Genomic DNA, 18,970 nt, shown 5'->3' with positions numbered 1-18,970 from the left:
TTTTATTAAGCATTTTATGTATAATGTACATTAATATTAGCTTCCGGAGTCCGACTCATACGCTGAATGATCAGTGTTGATGCCTTCGGTTTAGAGGGTCCCGGGTTCGATTCCCGGCTGGGTCGGGGAGTTTAATCGCGTCTGATTAATTCTTCTGGCTGGAGACTGGGTGTTTGTCCCAACATCTTCATATTCAGACAACATACTAAACTACCAACCACAAAAGAAACACAACACTGATTACATCCCTCTATATAGGGTTGGCATCGGGAAGGTCATCCGGCCGTAAAACAGGGGCAAATCCACATGTGCGACACAGTTCGCGCCCGCGACCCCATACGTGGGAAAAGCGGGGGAAGAAGAAGAAGATTACTATCAGCTTCCGGAATCCGCACGAATCCACGACTCTTACTTGGATCCAAGGACACTTATTTCCTTTTTAGGTATTCTACACCACCTAAACGATGGAAGTTTGGACACCTATAAAAATAAAATTCTGGATGAATGCCCCCCCCCCAAAAAAAAACTGAAATCCTGGCTACGCTACTGACCAAATGCGTATCCTTTATAATTATGTTATACTGCGTCAAAATAGACCTCGCTAGAAATGAGAGAAATTAACGCCCTTGTCGCTTGTTGACACGTATTTACGGAATGGAGAAGGTGCGTGGTTTGCGATTCGCATACTCGGCGAAAACAACATTCAGCTCCGATTACCTGTAGGCCTACGACACGCTGCTCGCCACACAATGCAGGGACAACGCACTCGAGATCTCACGAAATTTCTCGCGAGAAACAGTGTCTGCGCTAGACTCGGGAAATCTCGAGATCTCGTCTCAGACTGCCCATCACTACCTTACAGTGTTATAGAGTATTCGCGTCATAATTAGGTACTTCGACATATGACGGTGCAATGCGTAATTGTGTCTAATTGTACGCGACAACTTTAAGACGATGTCCGAAAGGCAACGTAAGTCATGGATATACGTTATTTGATGAGATGCCACATATCGTAGCCTGCTGTGTTGTTTATTCAAAAGGAATAAAACACGTCAGCAGAAATACTTCTTGGATGATACGGCACTTAAAACAGTAGTGGCGATAGGGGGGGGGGGGAGGCAGTTGCCCCCACTTTGTGGAGAAAACGTTGCATTTGTATTCCATTTTAGCCTACTGAAACTGGTGATTATATTTTAAAAGCAATTTATTCAAGCCCTGTTGTCTTTTCAGCTCTGACTCTATTTTCTTAAATTATTACAAACGTTTTGACGGAAATACGCACAAAATGTCGTTTGTCGCGGCTAACCAATTTGTATAGCGCCACAGTAAGTAGTGAAGACTTTGCATTTGCATGTGCTGTGAGGAAGGGTGGCAATCTTTTATTTGCCAAAGTTATGGACACTGAGGTATGATTCACCCGCTTGCCGTGCGCATTCGTCAGTCTGACAGTCTCTTTAGTGTCTGCTACTTTCTTAGTATGTAGTCAATTAATAAATTGTCTTGTTTTATCACGCCTTACTTCTATTAAATTGTAATACATGTGTAATTGTTCCTTTGATGAAAGTTTTATTGTATAGCATTGAATCAACATCTCAAAAAAACTCGTATTACCGCACTTAAGTTCGTAAACTGTTTCCTCTCTGTCGAAACTCGCTCAGAGAGCTTCAAAAACTTACCATTTTGTAGAATTTTTTCACTTTTATATACACCCTCGTCGCATTATCCCACAATCCCGGGTTCTTCTTCTTGTCTGTGCAGTTTTTTGTCCCCTCACTTCTAATTCCCAATCTCCGCTACTGCTTAAAAACGCATAATATCTATAAAGGGGAATCGTCACAAAAAACCTGTGGGTGGGGGCGGTTTAATAATACCTACGGAGCGCGCGGCTGTGAGCTTGCATCCGGGAGATAGTAGGTTCGAATCCCACTATCGGCAGCCCTGAAAATGGTTTTCCGTGGTTTCCCATTTTCACACCAGGCAAATGCTGGGGCTGTACCTTAATTAAGGCCACGGCCGCTTCCTTCCAACTCCTAGGCCTTTCCCATCCCATCGTCGCCATAAGACCTATCTGTGTCGGTGCGACGTAAAGCCCCTAGCAGAAATACCTACGGTATCCCCTGCCTGTCGTAAGAGGCGACTGAATGTGGCTCTTAACTCGGGAGCGTGGGTTGGCGACCACAGGGCCCTCAGCTGAGTCATAACATTGCTTCCACTTACTTGTGCTAGGCACCTCACTTTCATCTGTCCTACCCGACCTACCTCGATTAACTCTTGTTCTTTTCCTACCCCGACGGTATTACAGCACTCGAGGCCTAGGGCGTTTTTCATTTTCACACCCTTCATGGCCCTTGTCTTCCTTTGGCCGACACTTTCATTTTTCGAAATGTCGGATCCCTTCCATTTTCTCTCTCTGATTAGTGGTGTATAGAGGATGGTTACCTGATTGTACTTCCTCTTAAAAATAACCACCACCACCACCACCACCAACCTGTCACAGAACACCTCCGACTTGGTCTGCACCACAAGAAGCTACCCTGCCGACAACAATTGCAAGGTATCCAGGCAGGTGTACGTCCTACAGTATCTACAGTTATTAACGAATTATACATAAGAGTTATTCATCTAAAATGTCCACCTGAAACAATTCTTGAACCGTTTAATATATACTGACATTCTGTTTTGACTTTCGTTAGTGGTAATAATGTTATAAAATATTGCCGTCATAACTAGGTACTTCGATATATGACGGTGCAATGTGAAATTGCACTAGTTGTACGCGACAACTTGAGGACTATGTCCGAAACGCAACGTGTCGTGAATGTCGGTTATTTTGAAGAAATGCCACATAACATAGCCCGCTGTGTTTTTTATTCAAAAGAAGTAAAGTACGTCGGCAGAAAAACTTCTGGGATGATCCGACACTTAAAAACATACCGGTATTATAAATGAGGAGGAATAGTCTCAGAACACCTCTGGTCCGGTCTGAATCGCAAGAACTCGGGAGGCATCCAGGTAGGTTTACATCCTAATAACAGTTATTAACACATTATACAGTTTATTCAGTTAAGATGTCCACCTGAAATAACTCGTGAACAGTTTAAGATATTCGCATTCTATCTGCACTTTCTTTAATGGTATTAAGGAGCTCATACTTCAACATGTAGTGCTTTCCTAGACTTTTGACAAAATTTATCATCGCACACGTTTCCATATGAGAACTGCTGATGATAATTATCAAGCTGACAATTGTAATTACTGGGACGTCGCACAGCTCGCAGCACACGAGAATTGGTCTCGAGAGCGTAGCCCATCACCCCTGCTGAATGAATTGGAGCAAAGTCGGGCATTTTAGATTACACGTTCCACTCATGTGTAATGGGGGTTGCATATGTAGCAAAGCACATCTTTCTCGTCTCAAGTTCGAATAATGCACGCCTCTAGTATCCAAGTAGGTGTGCATCCTATCTACAGTTAATAATAATAATGTTATTTGTTTTACGTCCCACTAACTACTTTTTAAGGTCTTCGGAGACGCCGAGGTGCCGGAATTTAGTCCCGCAGGAGTTCTTTTACGTGCCAGTAAATCTACCGACACGGGGCTGTCATATTTGAGCACCTTCAAATACCACCGGACTGAGCCAGGATCGAACCTGCCAAGTTGGAGTTAGAAGGCCAGCGCCTTAACCGTCTGAGCCACTCAGCCCGGCTCTACAGTTATTAATAAATTATGCAGGATTATTCAGTTAAGATGTCTGCCTGAAATAAGTCGTGAATAGTTTAAGATACTGACATTCTGTTTTCACTTTCGTTAATGGTATTAAGGGGGCCATTGCTGAACATGTTGTACTTTTCCAGGCTTTTGACAACATTTATCGGCTCACACGTTTCCATATGAAAACGTTATTTCATGCAATAACTGCTTATGGTATACTATAAAATTTACACTCGTAATTACTGGGACGTGGCACAGATTGCAACACAGGAGAATCGGTCTCGTAATTCTCGCGAGAGTCTCGAGAGTATCGAGTGAGAGCGTTGCCCATCACTATTGTAAGGAATTATTTCCCCTGTCCAAAATATCGGTAAACACAAGTAGTGGTCATATGTTATTGAATGTGGGGTCTGATAACGACGTGCACCTACCTGTCGAAAGAATTGGAGCAAACTGATGCGTTTTAGATTACACAGTCCACCCATGCGTAATGGTGGTTGCATATGCAGCAAGGCGCATCTTGCCTCGTCTCGAGTTCGAATAACGCACGCCTCTAGTATCCAGGTACATGCACTTACAGTACCCGTCAGGTTCTGTACTTAAACTACTCATTCGTGTACCTACAAGTGCATACAATGCCAGAATGGGTATCCTGTATAATTATGTTATACTGCTTCAAAATAGATCTCGGCAGAAATGAACGCCCTAGTCCCTTGTTGACGTATTTACGAAATGGAGAAGGTCCGTGGTTGGCTATTCGCATACTCGGCACAAACAACATTCAGCTACGGCTGCCTGTAGGCCTACGACACGCTGCTCGCCGCGCAATGTGGGGACAGCGCTCTCGAGATCTCTCGAAATTTCTCGCGAGAAATTGTGCCTGCGCTAGTCTCGAGAAATCCCGAGAAATCTCGAGACCTCGTCTCAGACTGCCCATCACTACAAGAGGCTTTTTGAATACTGTTCCAAAACAGTCTTTTAATTTGAAAGGCTGTTAATATTGCAGGATTTCTTAAATTGTGGTGAATTCTTTGTCTATATTCTACTAAAAGCTGTAACTTAGGTAGTACTAGATGTCTTGCTAAGGACATTTGTTTAAGCAAATATTTGGAGGAAAGATATACAGTCACTCGCATAAGTATTCGTCCATCTGTCCTGTTCATATATTGAACATCAAAAAAGCATTACAAGGCTTCGGGTACGTTCAGAAACAAATACGCAGTGCATATGCAATATATACGTACAATAATACCGGCAATATATACATCTTGCACGTCAATACTAGTTAGTAAATGATAATGAGTGTGGTTGGGCTAGGGAATGGCAACGTAAAAGTATTCGTCCACCTTGTGCACTGGCTTGTAGAACGAACCCAGCATTGAGGAAATGAGACATCACCAAGCTCAGTCCATCAGTGATCGGTGAGTTAACATATAGCGCATGCCTTGAGTATAATGGGTAAGATAAGGGAACGAACTGTTGTTGAACGCCAACGAATTATCCAACTCCACCAACTTGGTAATTCGCAACGAGTAATTTGCTGAAAAACTCGGAATACCGCGAACTACAGTCGCAAGTATCATTCAGCGATATAAGACCAGTGCAACTGTACTCAACAGAGCAAGACCTGGGCGGCCAAGGAAGCTGACAGCACGCGAAGAGCGAAGCATTATACGCACCGTCCAGACAAATCCCCATGTGTCTGCACCTGTGCTTCGAACAGAAGTACAAACCTCCACTGGGAAGAACATCAGTACCGACACCGTACGACGTGTGTTACACTGGGCTGGTTTGCAGGGGCGTACAAGTCGGAAGAAGCCCTGGATAAGTGAGGTGAACCGTAAGAAGAGGCTGGCGTTTGCCAAACAGTACGTTATGAAGCCACCAGCATTTTGGAAACGCGTGTTGTTTACGGACGAGAGCAAATTCTGTTTATTTAATTGCTCTGGAAAGCGACGTGTATGGAGAAAGAAGAACGCCGAGCTCCAAAGTCAAAATCTCCAACCAACCGTAAAATATGGAGGAGGTTCCATAATGGTATGGGGGTGTATGTCGGCGGCTGGGGTAGGCAACTGCCATATAATACCTGAACGGATGGATAAGATGGTGTATTTGAATATATTAAAGCAACACTTACCACCCAGCGTAGCAAAATTAGGTCTTAGTAGTGGGTACTTCTTCCAGCAAGATAATGACCCTAAGCACACTGCTCGGGTTGTTCGGGAATGGCTACTCTACAATACACCTCATGTGCTGCAGACACCACCCCAGTCCCCAGACTTAAACCCCATAGAGCATTTATGGGCGAAATTAAAGTGTGAATTGAGCAAGCAGCGTATTCCCAATAAAGAAGCTCTGAAGCAATCCTTCATGGAAGAATGGCACAAAATAGGCCCGGAAGTGACAGAAAAACTGGCGACATCCATGGTGAAACGCCTTCAAGCCGTGATTGATTCCAAAGGACGTTCGACGCGCTTCTGATACTTAGGCAATGACTGAACATTCCATGAGTTCTTATTGTGGATGAATACTTTTGCAACGTGACTTTCCTGCAAGCAGTGCGATTGTTTTTTATTTATTTCAAATGCCAGCGCTTAGGGTGCTATAAATTATGTCCTCAGCTGTTCAGATGGCAAATAAAACATACTATTACTTGTTTACATTATTAACTTCTTTATTGTATTGGTGCTGTGGGCTATTGTCCTAACATGACGAACGCGGACGAATACTTATGCGAGTGACTGTATTCTTCAACTGCTTAGGGGCATTTCGCATGTTTCCACAAGTAGAGCGTTCGTCGGAGTAGTGTTTTATGTAGCCTATCAATGCATAATCTTAATGCTTTATACTGAATTACAGTAAGTTTTTGTAGTAGATTTGATAATGAGAGTTCAAAATAATCGGACCCAGAATCTAAATGTGATCATATGGTATTACGATAAAGCGATAGAGTTGTTATGGGGTCAGCGTCTAATTTTCGTCTTATAATAATTTTTAATATATTAGTAAATTTTTGAGTTTTACATTTTAGATGTTCAAAATGAAATTTCCAATACAAATTATTATATAAGTGTATGCCTAGTTATCTATGTACCCCTACTATTGGTATTGTTATATTATTAATTCGGAAGGGTTCTTTATTGTATTTTTATTTATATGTAAAACTCACAGCCACATTCTTGGAAGTAGACAATTGTAACCCATGACTGTCAAGCAATGTAATAGTGTTATTTAAAGTTTTGTTCATATTTATTCCACATTCATCAAGACGGACATGATTGGAGTATATTACAATGACATTAGCATAAAGTAAGATTTAAGCATCTTGTGTCAGAATCTTTTCTAGTTCTTTCAAGAACAAAGGGAATAGTATCCCACTTAATACATAACCCTGTGGCAGACCTTTCGATGCATACCGGGCATTAGCATTTTGTGTCTGAGTTGCTAGTTGCAGACGCCTAAAATAAAATCAATTTTTAAATATATTTATAAAGATGGCATGAATATTCATGTTGTTAATATTCATATATTATTAAATCAATATTATCATATGCTGTGTGTATATCTAGAAATGCTGCAATTGTTCCCTGTTTACTTTGTTTCATTAATAAAAGATCTGTTAATACAGTGCTGTGCAAAACTTAAGGATGAGATAGATGAAGCAACATATCAACTACTCGGTGGAAATGAATGAAAGTGCGGTAACATGTTGCCAGAGGTCTCCCACATGTGCACAGAAACCTGGTGTGAGGTCAGCACGATTATAGCGCCAACTGGCTCTGGCCCCACAATATGAGCCAGTTGAAGGAACGGGACAAGGCAGTGTGAGTCAATCAGCAAGCTGTTATTGTGTACTGTGGTGGTGTTATTCATTACAACATGGCCCGAAGACAACATTTGGATGACTTTACATGGGGAAGAATCACCGGGAAACTGCTTAATGCGTGTTTTAGAGATAATCGGCATGTATTTTTGATGGTCAGCTTGGAGATGACCTTAGTTGTTCACTCCAATCCTGAGACTACTTCTAGCAACTAATATTCCAGCGTGTGATTGGTGAATAAGCACTGCCAATTTTTCAAAGATAGTAGGTTGCTTTATTATATTTAAACAAAACATTGCCCTTTTATTTGTAAATACCATATCTACTTTGCCACGTCAAAAATGAATATACCATATTGTACTTTTCCATACACAGTCCGACTGTGTACTGGCCTTCGGTTCAGAGGGTCCCGGGTTCGATTCCCGACCGGGTCGGGGATTTTAATCGTTTCTGATTAATTCTTCTGGCTCGGGGACGTCCCAACACTCTCCTCTTCATATACAGACAACATATCACACTACCAACCACCACAGAAACACGCAATAGTGATTACATCCCTCCATATAGGGTTGGCGTCAGGAAGGGCATCCGGCCGTAAAACAGGGCCAAATTCACGCGACCGCACAGGTGTGGGAATAGTGGTAGGAAAAGAAGAAGAAGACTTTTCCATACACAGACATAAATTTGCCTTAAGGAGCATGTTTAGTAATGCCATATGTTAATACAATACTCAGTTTGATGAGTGTAGCCCAGGAGCTCGGTATTGTTCACAGCATTGTTTCACGTGCATGGAGAACATTCCGAACCACAGGTACTGCTGTCTGAAGGAGAGGAGTGGTCAATCACGGTCAACTACAGTAGCAGATGACCGCTACATTGTGCAGCAGGCAAGAAAAGACTCGCATCAAACAACAGGTGCGATTGCAACCACATTTAACAGGACTGCAAGGCGCCCAGTCTCACGCTCCACAGTGGCACGGCAACTGCACGGGGGTGATCTGTTTGCCCAACTGTCATTACGTTGTGTCCCGATATTTGGTGAATGGACTGGCCTGCCCGTTCCCCCGACTTAAAGCCCATCAAGCACGTGTGGAATATGTTCGACAGACATATTAACATGCAACGACAACCATCCAGCAGTTGTCAACCACGCTGGTGGAGGAATGGAACACCCTACCACAAGAACTCCTTACCAATCTTGTGGCCAGTGGCAACACATAGCAGCAGAGCATGCATAGCTGTCCGTGTCCGAGGTTACCATACACCATTTTAAGAACCATATCCCTTCTTTTGTGATGTCCAGGGGACCATCATGAGTCACAGTGACTTAAGTGTAATTTATTATCTCTGTATAAAAGTGTCACATCTATTTGTCTCGTCGCATATTCTTTTCAGTTGCCTACCATACCATATTGTAGTAGTTCTTCCTTGATATGGTTCAAGTTCGATTTATGTTACTTGGCAGTGCCACAACATGTTAATGTCACTTTCATCCTTAAGTTTTGCACAGCAGTATAGTATGTTTATTGGGTCTGTGATGGAATGACCTTTTATAAATGCACATTGGTATTTAGGCAATGTATTATAATATGTAAAACACCGTAATAGCCGCTCTAGAATAATGCTTTTCTTAAACATGGTACTAGACAAATCCCTCTATACTCCATTAAATTGGGATCAGAGAATTTATTCTAATTTAGTGGCACAACATGCTGTGGGAGTTGTAGCCAATTTTAATAGTTGATTATAATATTCAATTGTTATCTTTTATGCCTTATATGGAAGATCTTTAATCATTTGATAGGTGATAAAATCTGGCCCTGGGGATGAAGTAGGTTTATTTTTAATTATATTAAAGAATTCCATATAATTAATAGGTTGTAAGAGTGTGACAAAATTAGCATTAATTGGCGTTATTGTATTATTTCTGAAATCTGGGATAACAAAATCGGGTGTTAGGCTATGGTAGAACATATAATGCATTCAGAATGCATATTAACTTTTGTACTCATTCTTTTATTATAACCTAATGTTTTAATAGCAGCCTAATGTCTTTAATATTAGTATTTATATTGAGAGAGTTAATAAAAATTTTCGAAACTTCTCGTTGTCTGGCATTGAAAAACTGTATTTGATATGCCATATACTTTTTGTATCTGATATAATTATCAAAATTCAGATTTTGATTCACAGTATTCAGCAGGCTTTATCTTCTTTTAACCATAGCCATGCACTGGTTATTCCACCAGTAAATTTTAACACATCCCAGAGTGTCTCAGTAGATTCTTGTACGAATGGGGTGATAGGTATCAAGATAGGTTAAGATAGTTTTACAGAGTTTATTATATGCTAACGAGGTATATGATGGGAATTTGATATTGTCTGTGATATATGCCTGGAATAATCCAGGATCAAAATCTTGCAGATTGTGAGTGAGGCGATAAATTAGAACATACAATGTTTTATGTGAAGGAATTTGTGACCTTATTTTATTAATATCGGAAAATGATCGCTTAAATGAGTGTCTTCAGTCGTATACTCGTATACCATGTTGACTTATGTGCTAGATCTAAAGAGCAAATTCATAAATCCTCTGCACTATTAGGATGTCCAGGGGGTGATAGTTGCTTTGGCGATCCATCATTTAAAACTAAAAAAATGGAAATCTATTAATGCTTTGTAGTTGTATTTACGCAGCCCCAGTCAATATGATGGCCATTGTAGTTAACGGCTATTAGTACACATTTCTGGGTTAAAAATTGTTCGAAATACTGTTTCTGGTAGTGTTGGCTACTGAGTGTATGATTCGAAGCAGTGTATAGATACATTCAAGTGTCCAAGTGAATCAGTTCACAGTAACGGCACACGATTCAACTGACTCACAGCAGACAGTGCTGAGTGGTGCACTCACGAATCAGTGAGACACAATACACACACGGCTCACTACCGGGACACTGGACATTGGCGGGGAGCTGAACTTTCGCTGCAGTGATACATACAAAGCCATGGCACACTGAAAGAATCATACGCTATAACGGACTTACGTACTGAGCTCATTTGAAAATAATACCCACTTGCATTTAGTGTCTTCTTTTTACTGGGAGGTTTAAGTAATAAATGGACTTATTTGCAGTGTTAAAAAGGTAGTCAAAACATAATTCCAAGTACCTAGCTTGTAAGTAGGTAGGCTGTTAGGTTATTGTATTTACTGATTAGTTTAATGAATCAGAATTTTTATAACTAGTTGACATTCGACAATCAATTAAGCTCAGCTCTCTGGCCTACCCCCTGGCCGAATGGCTCAGACAGTTGAGGCGCTGGTCTTCTGACCCCAACTTGGCAGGTTCCATTCTGGCTTAGTCCGGTGGTATTTGAAGGTGCTCAATTACGTCCGCCTCATGTCGGTAGATTTACTGGCACGTAAAAGAACTCCTGTGGGACTAAATTCTGGCACCTTGGCATCTCTGAAAACAGTAAAAGTAGTTGGTAGGATGTAAAGGCAATAACATTATTATCTAGCCTATCCTATGACTATGAGTCATGCTCATGACCACTCAAAATTATCTGTTTTATATTGGAAAGAACCGCTCGGTATTCTCTCAGTTTGTATGTCGCATCATTGAACAATACTTTAATGATCAAATCACGAGATCACTGGTGTACATGGACAGTGAGTAGGTGAGCCGACTGATGCAACAGCTTAAATAAAGAGATGTTTAATCAGAAAACCAGTGGGCTATTGTACATCTTGGGTAGCCTATACAAAATATGAAGATTTAAAAAATCCTCTGCTGATAGAAAAAAATGTAAAAGATGACAGAGTTAGTTGGCCATGCGTTTAGGTTGCGTAGCAATGATCTTGCATTCGGGGGATGGTAGGTTTGAATCCTACTGTTGGCAGGCGTTAAGATGGTTTTCCATGGTATCCCATTTCCACACCAGGCAAATGCTGGTGCTGTACTATAATTAAGGCCACGGCCGCTTTCTTCCCACTTCTAGCCCTTTCCTATATCATCGTTGCCATAAGACATATCTGTGTCAGTGCAATGTAAAGCAACTTATTTGATTTATATTTAATATGTAGGGTCCAGTTTCATGGCTAACGGGTGTCAAATCAAAAGACCTGCACTTGGTGAACCGAACATGTCCTCGGACACTTCTGGCACTAAAAGTCATACGCCATCTCATTTAATATGTAGGCTACTTATTGTGGACACAGGTATTTTACATCTAATTCTGTATATATAATAGAGTTGTGACTTTCAGAGAATTGTGGAAAACCACAAGGTAGTGTATAAAATTTGAGTTACGTCAATTATTATTAACTACATAAGATTTGTGCTGTAATATAATAAGCATTTTCAGTACTGCACAAGTACCTATTTTGTCTTGCATTTCAATTTGTAACTTATTTATTTTGTACTATGTACTTACCATGAATATAATGAAATTTTCAAGTTCTTTTAAATAATTTAAGAACAGATTAGGCAAACAATTGATAGAGAATCTCCCACCTGGACGACAGCTATAAATGCAAATCATTGATGATTGTGTGTACAAATATTTTTTCATCTAACTCTATACACTTATTTAATGGAGTTGCCACTGTGGGGGGCAGGCTTTGTAACATCAAAACTTAATGCAAAGAAGTGGCTGCAGGAGAAACGTGAATGTGAAAGCTAGATGACTCATACAAAACAGTTCATAGAATGAAGACCAGATGGCAGCAGCAAGCACTGAACGTTGTTGCTGCTGTCTAATCAGTACACACTACACAGATGCAATAGGATAGACGATTCTAATGAGCCATGAATCGGCTCACTGCATTGATTCAGTAATGTGAACAGAATCAAATGAATGGAATATCCCATCACTAATCACTGGGGGACATTATATGTTTACAATTGTGAAATTATGTATCTCAACGGTTAAAGAATATGTAATACCAATATAAATGGTCCGTTATTGGACATTATAAATTTTCCAGCCCAGCCTAGCACACGGGAGCAAAACGCTGGCAACCAGCAATGAGTTAGCTGGAAAATTTATAATGTCCAATAACGGACCATTTATATTGGTATTATAAATTTACTCATTCGGAACAAATATTTCAATTTCCCTATGGGAATCAACATCTATATCATAAAGAATATGTGTTAGGAGCAATTGAATTTGGTTTAATTCAATAATTTTATATGGTATATTAGTAGAAATTAAATTGAGCACGCCACCATATCCATGATCATCTATACATTCAGTGTTATAACCTTGTATATTAAACACAAAATTGGGTTTCAGCCATGATTCTTGCAATAAAATGATGGGTAAAATTCATTAAATAATAATACCTCATGCTTTTTAGGAACAATGCTTCTGCTATTCCATTGCACAATTCTCCTTTTCCTCTACAAATAACGTGATAACCTTTTTAAAAATAACTTTAAGTATATGCTTTCATTGGGAATTTTCTCCCTAAAGCTCTGTTAACATCAGGAAATCCCGTTGGATTTCAGCTTGAATTCTCATTTTAGATTGTAAGAGCCTATTGCATTGAGTTTGAACGTGATGATCTGCTAAAGTTGAAACTTTATTAACCGTTGGTTTTTTTCTTTTCTGTTTTGCGAACAGCCTCCATGGCTCAGAGCAGCACGCCGGCGTCTCACCGCTGGATACCGAGGTTCAAATCCTTGTCATTCCATGTGAGATTTGTGCTGGACAAAGCGGAGGTGGGACAGGTTTTTCTCTGGGTACTCCCCCGTCATCTTTCATTCCAGCAACACTCTCCATTCTCATTTCGTAGCATCTCTCATTCATTAATATATCACTTTGGGAGTGGCGACCCCATCGTAATAATAGCCTATATATGTTTCATTCATTACATCCCTGACCCGGTCACTAACTGGAAAACAGGCTGTAGGTTTTCATTCATTCATTTTCTGTTTTGCAAAAGTGGCAGAGATATAAAGCATCTTGTGGTTTTTCTAAAGGAGTGTGTCGCAAAATAGCTTTATAACCCGCTTTATCATACGCAGGACGAGATGGTTGCCGTACATTTCTGTAAATTACTTTGGTAAATTTACGCTTACGTGGAGTTTGTTGAGATAGTTTGTAACTGGGTTCTCTGAGAGGAGGGAAAATGTGTGGAACCTGTAAAGGGGAAAATTATCTGGGTTGTAATTTATCCTTTGCCTGTTGAAATTATATATACTTTCAACACACATCATATGCTTGAGACCGGGCGAGTTGGCCGTGCGGCAAATGCTGGGGCTGTACCTTAATCAAGGCCACGGCCGCTTCCTTCCAACTCCTAGGCCTTTCCTATCCCATCGTCGCCAAAAGACCTATCTGTGTCGGTGCGACGTAAAGCCCCTAGCAGAAAAAAAAAAAAAAAAAAAAAAAAAACATATGCTTGAGGGCTGTTTGTTGTTTGTGAATTTCACATCGATCTGATCCCACAGCATGATTAAACCCATAATGTATACATTTAACTAGCTCAACAGAACATTTGACTGTTTTGTGATTCATTGAACAGCATCCACATCTCAGGTTTTCCAACCTACAATTCTTGGCACTATACCCTGACATTTTTACAGATGATTGGATACCAATATAGTTGGTCCATTATTGGACATCATATATTTTCCAGCTAACTCATTCCTGGTTGCCAGTGTTTCGCCCCAGTGTGCTAAGTTGGGCTCATCAGTTTGCAAATAGATGATTGGATGGAAGACAGAAGTATGTACTTCCAACATTATGTTAAAAAGTGCTACAAATTCTGGTAATGATTGACATTTACACGTGATCTTTACAGTTCCCGTAGGAATATATTCAAATTGACCCTCAACATTCACTCTTCTGTTAAGCCTGTGGGCTTTGACTACAGGTACCAGACATTGTATGAATTTGGTATCATACTTGGCCAAATCCATATCCACTCCCCGAATTAATCAGATACGATAAATACTTGACAGAAGTATGAGAGCTTCTAGATGTTTTGCTTGCAAGATTGGGTGATGAAGAAATTTGTTAGCTAAATATTTTACATAAATATGTATATTTTTTGAACTGCGTTACAGCGAAAACTTGTAAAGTGAGAGTGTGTACAACAAGGGATGACTGTATATATCATAGTAAAATTCCAAAAGAGTTGACGTCAGTGGAAAATTACCAGTATAATAGGCAGCCCATTAATTTCCCCTACTTACATAGTCTGCAAAACAATTTTTAAAATAAATTATTTTCAAACGAGCTCAGGGGACAAAGCAGAAAATGCCTAAAAGTACAGTTCATCTTGTCATTGACCTAGCCACTGTGGAATGTTGACAGTTATTGGCATGATTCCAGCTGGCTAGTTAGTCTAAGTACTGGTATTACACCAAATTGCATTCTATGCTAGAGTGGAGAGAAGTGAGGACTTCATTAAGATAACTACCAAATTTAAATTTTTTAAGGATTTAAACAGAATTTAAACTTAATGTTTGTACATTTCTAAGGATTTTTGAGTGAGAGTTGATAGAATCTGAAGATGACTTACAAGAACAAAACATGTCATTCTATTTTAGTTGTTTCTTTTTCAGGCAGTTTATGAATTTATTTATTCAAAAATTACTTTTGGCAGAATGAAGTTATAAATTTAATTTTATGAAACTGAAAAAATATTGCCTTCCTGGTTGCAAATAATGGTTCCTATCTTCTTCGTTTCTTCATGGGGCCTCTAAATATTAGTTCCTAATTAGCGTCAACTTCTAAGATCTTTTGGTACAAATAATGGTTTGTAATTCCACAATATATATAAATAAAATTTAAGTCATTAACATCTTGTTCAAAATCCAGTGTGTTAGACACTTATTTTGTATATTTGTTTATAGTTAGTATTGACATTCAACTCAAATCAAGACTTTCTTCTTTCCTTTTCCTATGTCTCATTGTTCATGGTCCGCACCATTTTGGCAGTCACAATTTTTACCTGCCTCTCAACCTGTATTCTTTGATAAAGATGGACTAACTGAAAATGAAGAGTTCTAGGCTTGTGAGTAGGGTTTATGTATGTTCAGTCCGTCAACGATGCCGCTGGTGGGATCCTCAACAGCTCTGCCATCAGCTGTCATAGATGGCCTAGACATTACTGAAGAGGCATACTAGGGAAATGAGGAGTGAGGTAGTTTCCTGTTGCTTTTCTCACCGAGCCAGAGTTGCTATTACATTTCAGTCTGCCAAGCCCACTGAAATGCATACACCAACTGACCCTATGAGCAACATTTTCACACCATTCATAGCTGGAAGTGGCTGCATAAGGAATGGCATTACTAGCATTGCTCATACCTCAGTCACTTTCATATTTTCAAAGCCAAGGATAAGACAGAGACAGATCTATGAAAGTAACAAAATTGCTCTAGCCTATACCAGAAGACATAGTGCACTGTAAACACTAGGTCCTGCCTGTTGGACAGGTGCCTCTTAGATTACAATCAAATTTATCCCTCAACCTTATAATCACCATTGGAAAGTAGGTGTGTTTCACTCTCAAAATGGGATTTCAGGGGTACAATTGGGATAAATTTCAGTGCATAAAATCAGTATTTTTTCAATAGAAGTGAACTATTTGATAATTAGCAGACTTAATATAATTGAGCGAATTGACTGCGCGGTACAGACTAGTGATTGGCAATGCTCTCGCTTGAGACAGATTTTCCTGTGCTGCGATCTGTGTGGCATCCCAATAACTACAAGTGTAAGCTTGATTAGTATATCATAAGCAGTTATTGCATGAAATAACGTTCTCCTATATAAACGTGTGTGCCGATTAATTTTGTCAAAAGCCTGGAAAAGTACTGCATGTTCAACTATATATTAATATCATTAACGAAAGTGAAAACAGAATGTCAGTATTGCGCCTGACAGGGGCATGAACCGATGACCTACGGTCAGGATTAGCCGTCTAAAGTCCAGACACAATGCTACTTTGAGAAGAAAAGTTTTAAATCAATACCTACCAACATACTGGCAAGACATAAGAAAAACCTATAAAATTTATTGCAAAATTTTTCTTTATTTACGATCTGTTGCGCAAGCCTTTCTTTGTCTAGTGGTAAGATCGCGAGAGATTGAAGCTTCTGACGCTGCGGGTGGGGCCGAGTCAGTAAACCACCGGGATGAAAGTTAGGAGAAGTCACCTCCACCTCATGCAGTAGTCGAGTGGGAGAGGGAAACTTTTTCAAATCAAAATATGGGAGCCATCTTTAAATCAGCATGACCAACCTGATTATCTACGCTGAAAAAATTAATGAAATTCATATTCCAGCTTTGCTTTTTGATCCAGAGAGCTGGTAGTACTTTGAGAATTTATTTAGAGTGCGTGATATCTTTTCTGTTAATAATCTACTGCTAAAGAACGAATACTTGGTTACATAACCATGGAAAAGTACTGGGGGCCATCTGGCTCATCTCTTCACACCTTATTGACAAGGGGATTCACCCAAGGAGGGGAGAAATCGAGGAGAGATATCTATTAATTACGAGAGATTCCAGATCGGATTTCGTACAGACTTGTCTCATTCATATTAGGTGGGTACTGGTCACCTAATTATCACACTTTTTGCCTCTGATAGGCCGTGAACAGGCTGTAAGAGAGTTTCGAGAGGGGGTAGCCTCTTACTTGTTAAATGGCTACAGAAGCGTCAGCCCACACACTTGGATCTTTCTTCTCGCGAGATGCGGACCTATGTTAGGCGAGCTTCCAGTATTCCTTTGTTTAGTGAACTGTTATGTGGAAATCGCTAAAAACTGTTTAATTCAAATGAATTTGTGTGCTGTATTAACACACGCAACTTTAATAGTGTGTGAACAAACTGTGTCAGGTTTTGAGAACACTGTGTAACTCTTAAACTTATTATTATTACTATTCAATGCTTACCCGAGATAACTGCGGGGATGTGTAGGAACAAATGTACTTTTCCAGTAACATACAGGCTAACTCAGTGTTGAGTCATGGATTCGATTGTGCGGGCTGTATCGAAATACCTTGTATTAATATTCTTTGATTCGGGACTTGCTAATCAAAGAACTCGACAGGTTGTGCGCGGTGAAGCTGACGTGCGTAACATGCATTAAACTTGTGCATATTCTGTGCCTAGATAACTGGAGAGTCATCACTCTCCGAGGACAGTGGAGATTCAACCTAGCAATCAACAGATGCAGTCGGCGACCATCTCAGAGGTGATGGATCGGTACCAAGACCTCCAAGATGGACCACCTGAGCTGACGAAGGTGTATCAAAGGGACTAAGGCTGAGTAAAATCCAGTCTTTTTTATGCATGATTTTAGGATATGGGAATTATTTTTCGTAAAACTGTAGCTACAATGTTAGCGATTTAAATTTTATTTAAACGTAAATATGCTGAAGCAGAGCACAGAGTTTTTTCCTTTGTAACAAGTCTGAGTGGCTTTAATTATAAATATGGGAAAATATATTTGTGGTAAGAGGCATTTTATTTTCTACTAGCAAGATACCCATGCTTTGCTACGGTATTATACTGAAATTTATAATTGAATGCTTATTGTTTTAAATATATAATCCGCCGAAATTCGCTATCTGACTCGTTTTCTGCGAGAATCCACCAAAATTCTCGATCTGACTGGTTTTCTATTATTTTACGGCACGTTTCCTCCCATTTTTAAATCTTCCTTTCCAGCAATCGATTTTGTACATCCCGGGCTAGGCTCAGGTATTCCTCCCGGTCAGTTGGGTCCGTAAATCTTTGCCATCTTTTCCTATAATATTTTTAATATGGATAAAATCCTTCAGGAGATCTGGCGTGCTGTCATATTGGGTGCCTTGGCGGTACTGAACCCGCGGCCGGACTGCATTCTTAGTCATTACCCGTCCAGGAGCCGTTTCCAGCGCGGTCCGCAGATTTGACGACGGTCCGGAATATTATTATTATTATTATTATTATTATTATTATTATTATGTGTTACTGGAATGGCTGATGATGGGGAAAACCGGAGTATCTGGAGAAAAACCTGTCCCGCCTCCGTTTTGTCCAGCACGAATGCCACATGGAGTGACCGGGATTTGAACCACGGAACCCAGCTGCGAGAAGCCGGCGTGCTGCCGCCTGAGCAACGGAGGATCCTTATAAGTACATTAATAACAGTAAAATCAATTGGTCTCACCTCCTTCTACACCCCACCGCCTTAAGTTTATTTACCGCCATCCCCCCCCAAAAGAAAATTAAAAGAATGTTTTTTTCTTTATGTTTAACGGAGATTCCAAACACCAATGTTCACGTCTATTACCTTCAGTTTTGAGATATAAGTATCCCCATAAAAATAATTTACCTTTTTCACTTCATTTCACAATAATCCCCCCCCCCTAAGTGAATTTTCCCGCAAAAAATACTTGTTTCTTTAATAGTAAAGGATCTACTAAATAC

The 18,970-nt window shown here is 40.0% G+C and overlaps 2 protein-coding genes across 11 annotated transcripts in view; one reads left to right on the top strand and one right to left on the bottom strand.

Annotated features, from left to right (window-relative positions):
* The window catches only part of LOC136863993 (glutamine amidotransferase-like class 1 domain-containing protein 1), a 717,178-nt gene that overhangs the window by 690,565 nt on the left and 7,643 nt on the right, over nt 1-18,970 (top strand). Inside the window, exon 9 of one of the 10 annotated variants that reach the window (XM_067140479.2) lies at nt 17,669-17,793. The exons of the other annotated variants lie outside the window; for them this stretch is intronic. Within the exon in view, the coding sequence (XP_066996580.2) occupies nt 17,669-17,672 (4 nt within the window). The 3' untranslated portion in view covers nt 17,673-17,793. Of the gene's footprint in view, nt 1-17,668; nt 17,794-18,970 lie in introns of those variants that run through there. 10 annotated transcript variants of the gene reach the window in all.
* The window catches only part of NUCB1 (Nucleobindin 1), a 234,851-nt gene continuing 226,643 nt past the window's right edge, over nt 10,763-18,970 (bottom strand). Inside the window, exon 10 of the mRNA XM_068226126.1 lies at nt 10,763-10,999. Within this exon, the coding sequence (XP_068082227.1) occupies nt 10,976-10,999 (24 nt within the window). The 3' untranslated portion in view covers nt 10,763-10,975. The remainder of the gene's footprint in view (nt 11,000-18,970) is intronic.

This window comes from Anabrus simplex, chromosome 2 (assembly GCF_040414725.1).
Source record: "Anabrus simplex isolate iqAnaSimp1 chromosome 2, ASM4041472v1, whole genome shotgun sequence".
Classification (NCBI taxonomy): domain Eukaryota; kingdom Metazoa; phylum Arthropoda; class Insecta; order Orthoptera; family Tettigoniidae; genus Anabrus; species Anabrus simplex.
Note: the sequence above shows the minus strand (reverse complement) of the source record. Positions and strands in the feature narration are given on the sequence as shown.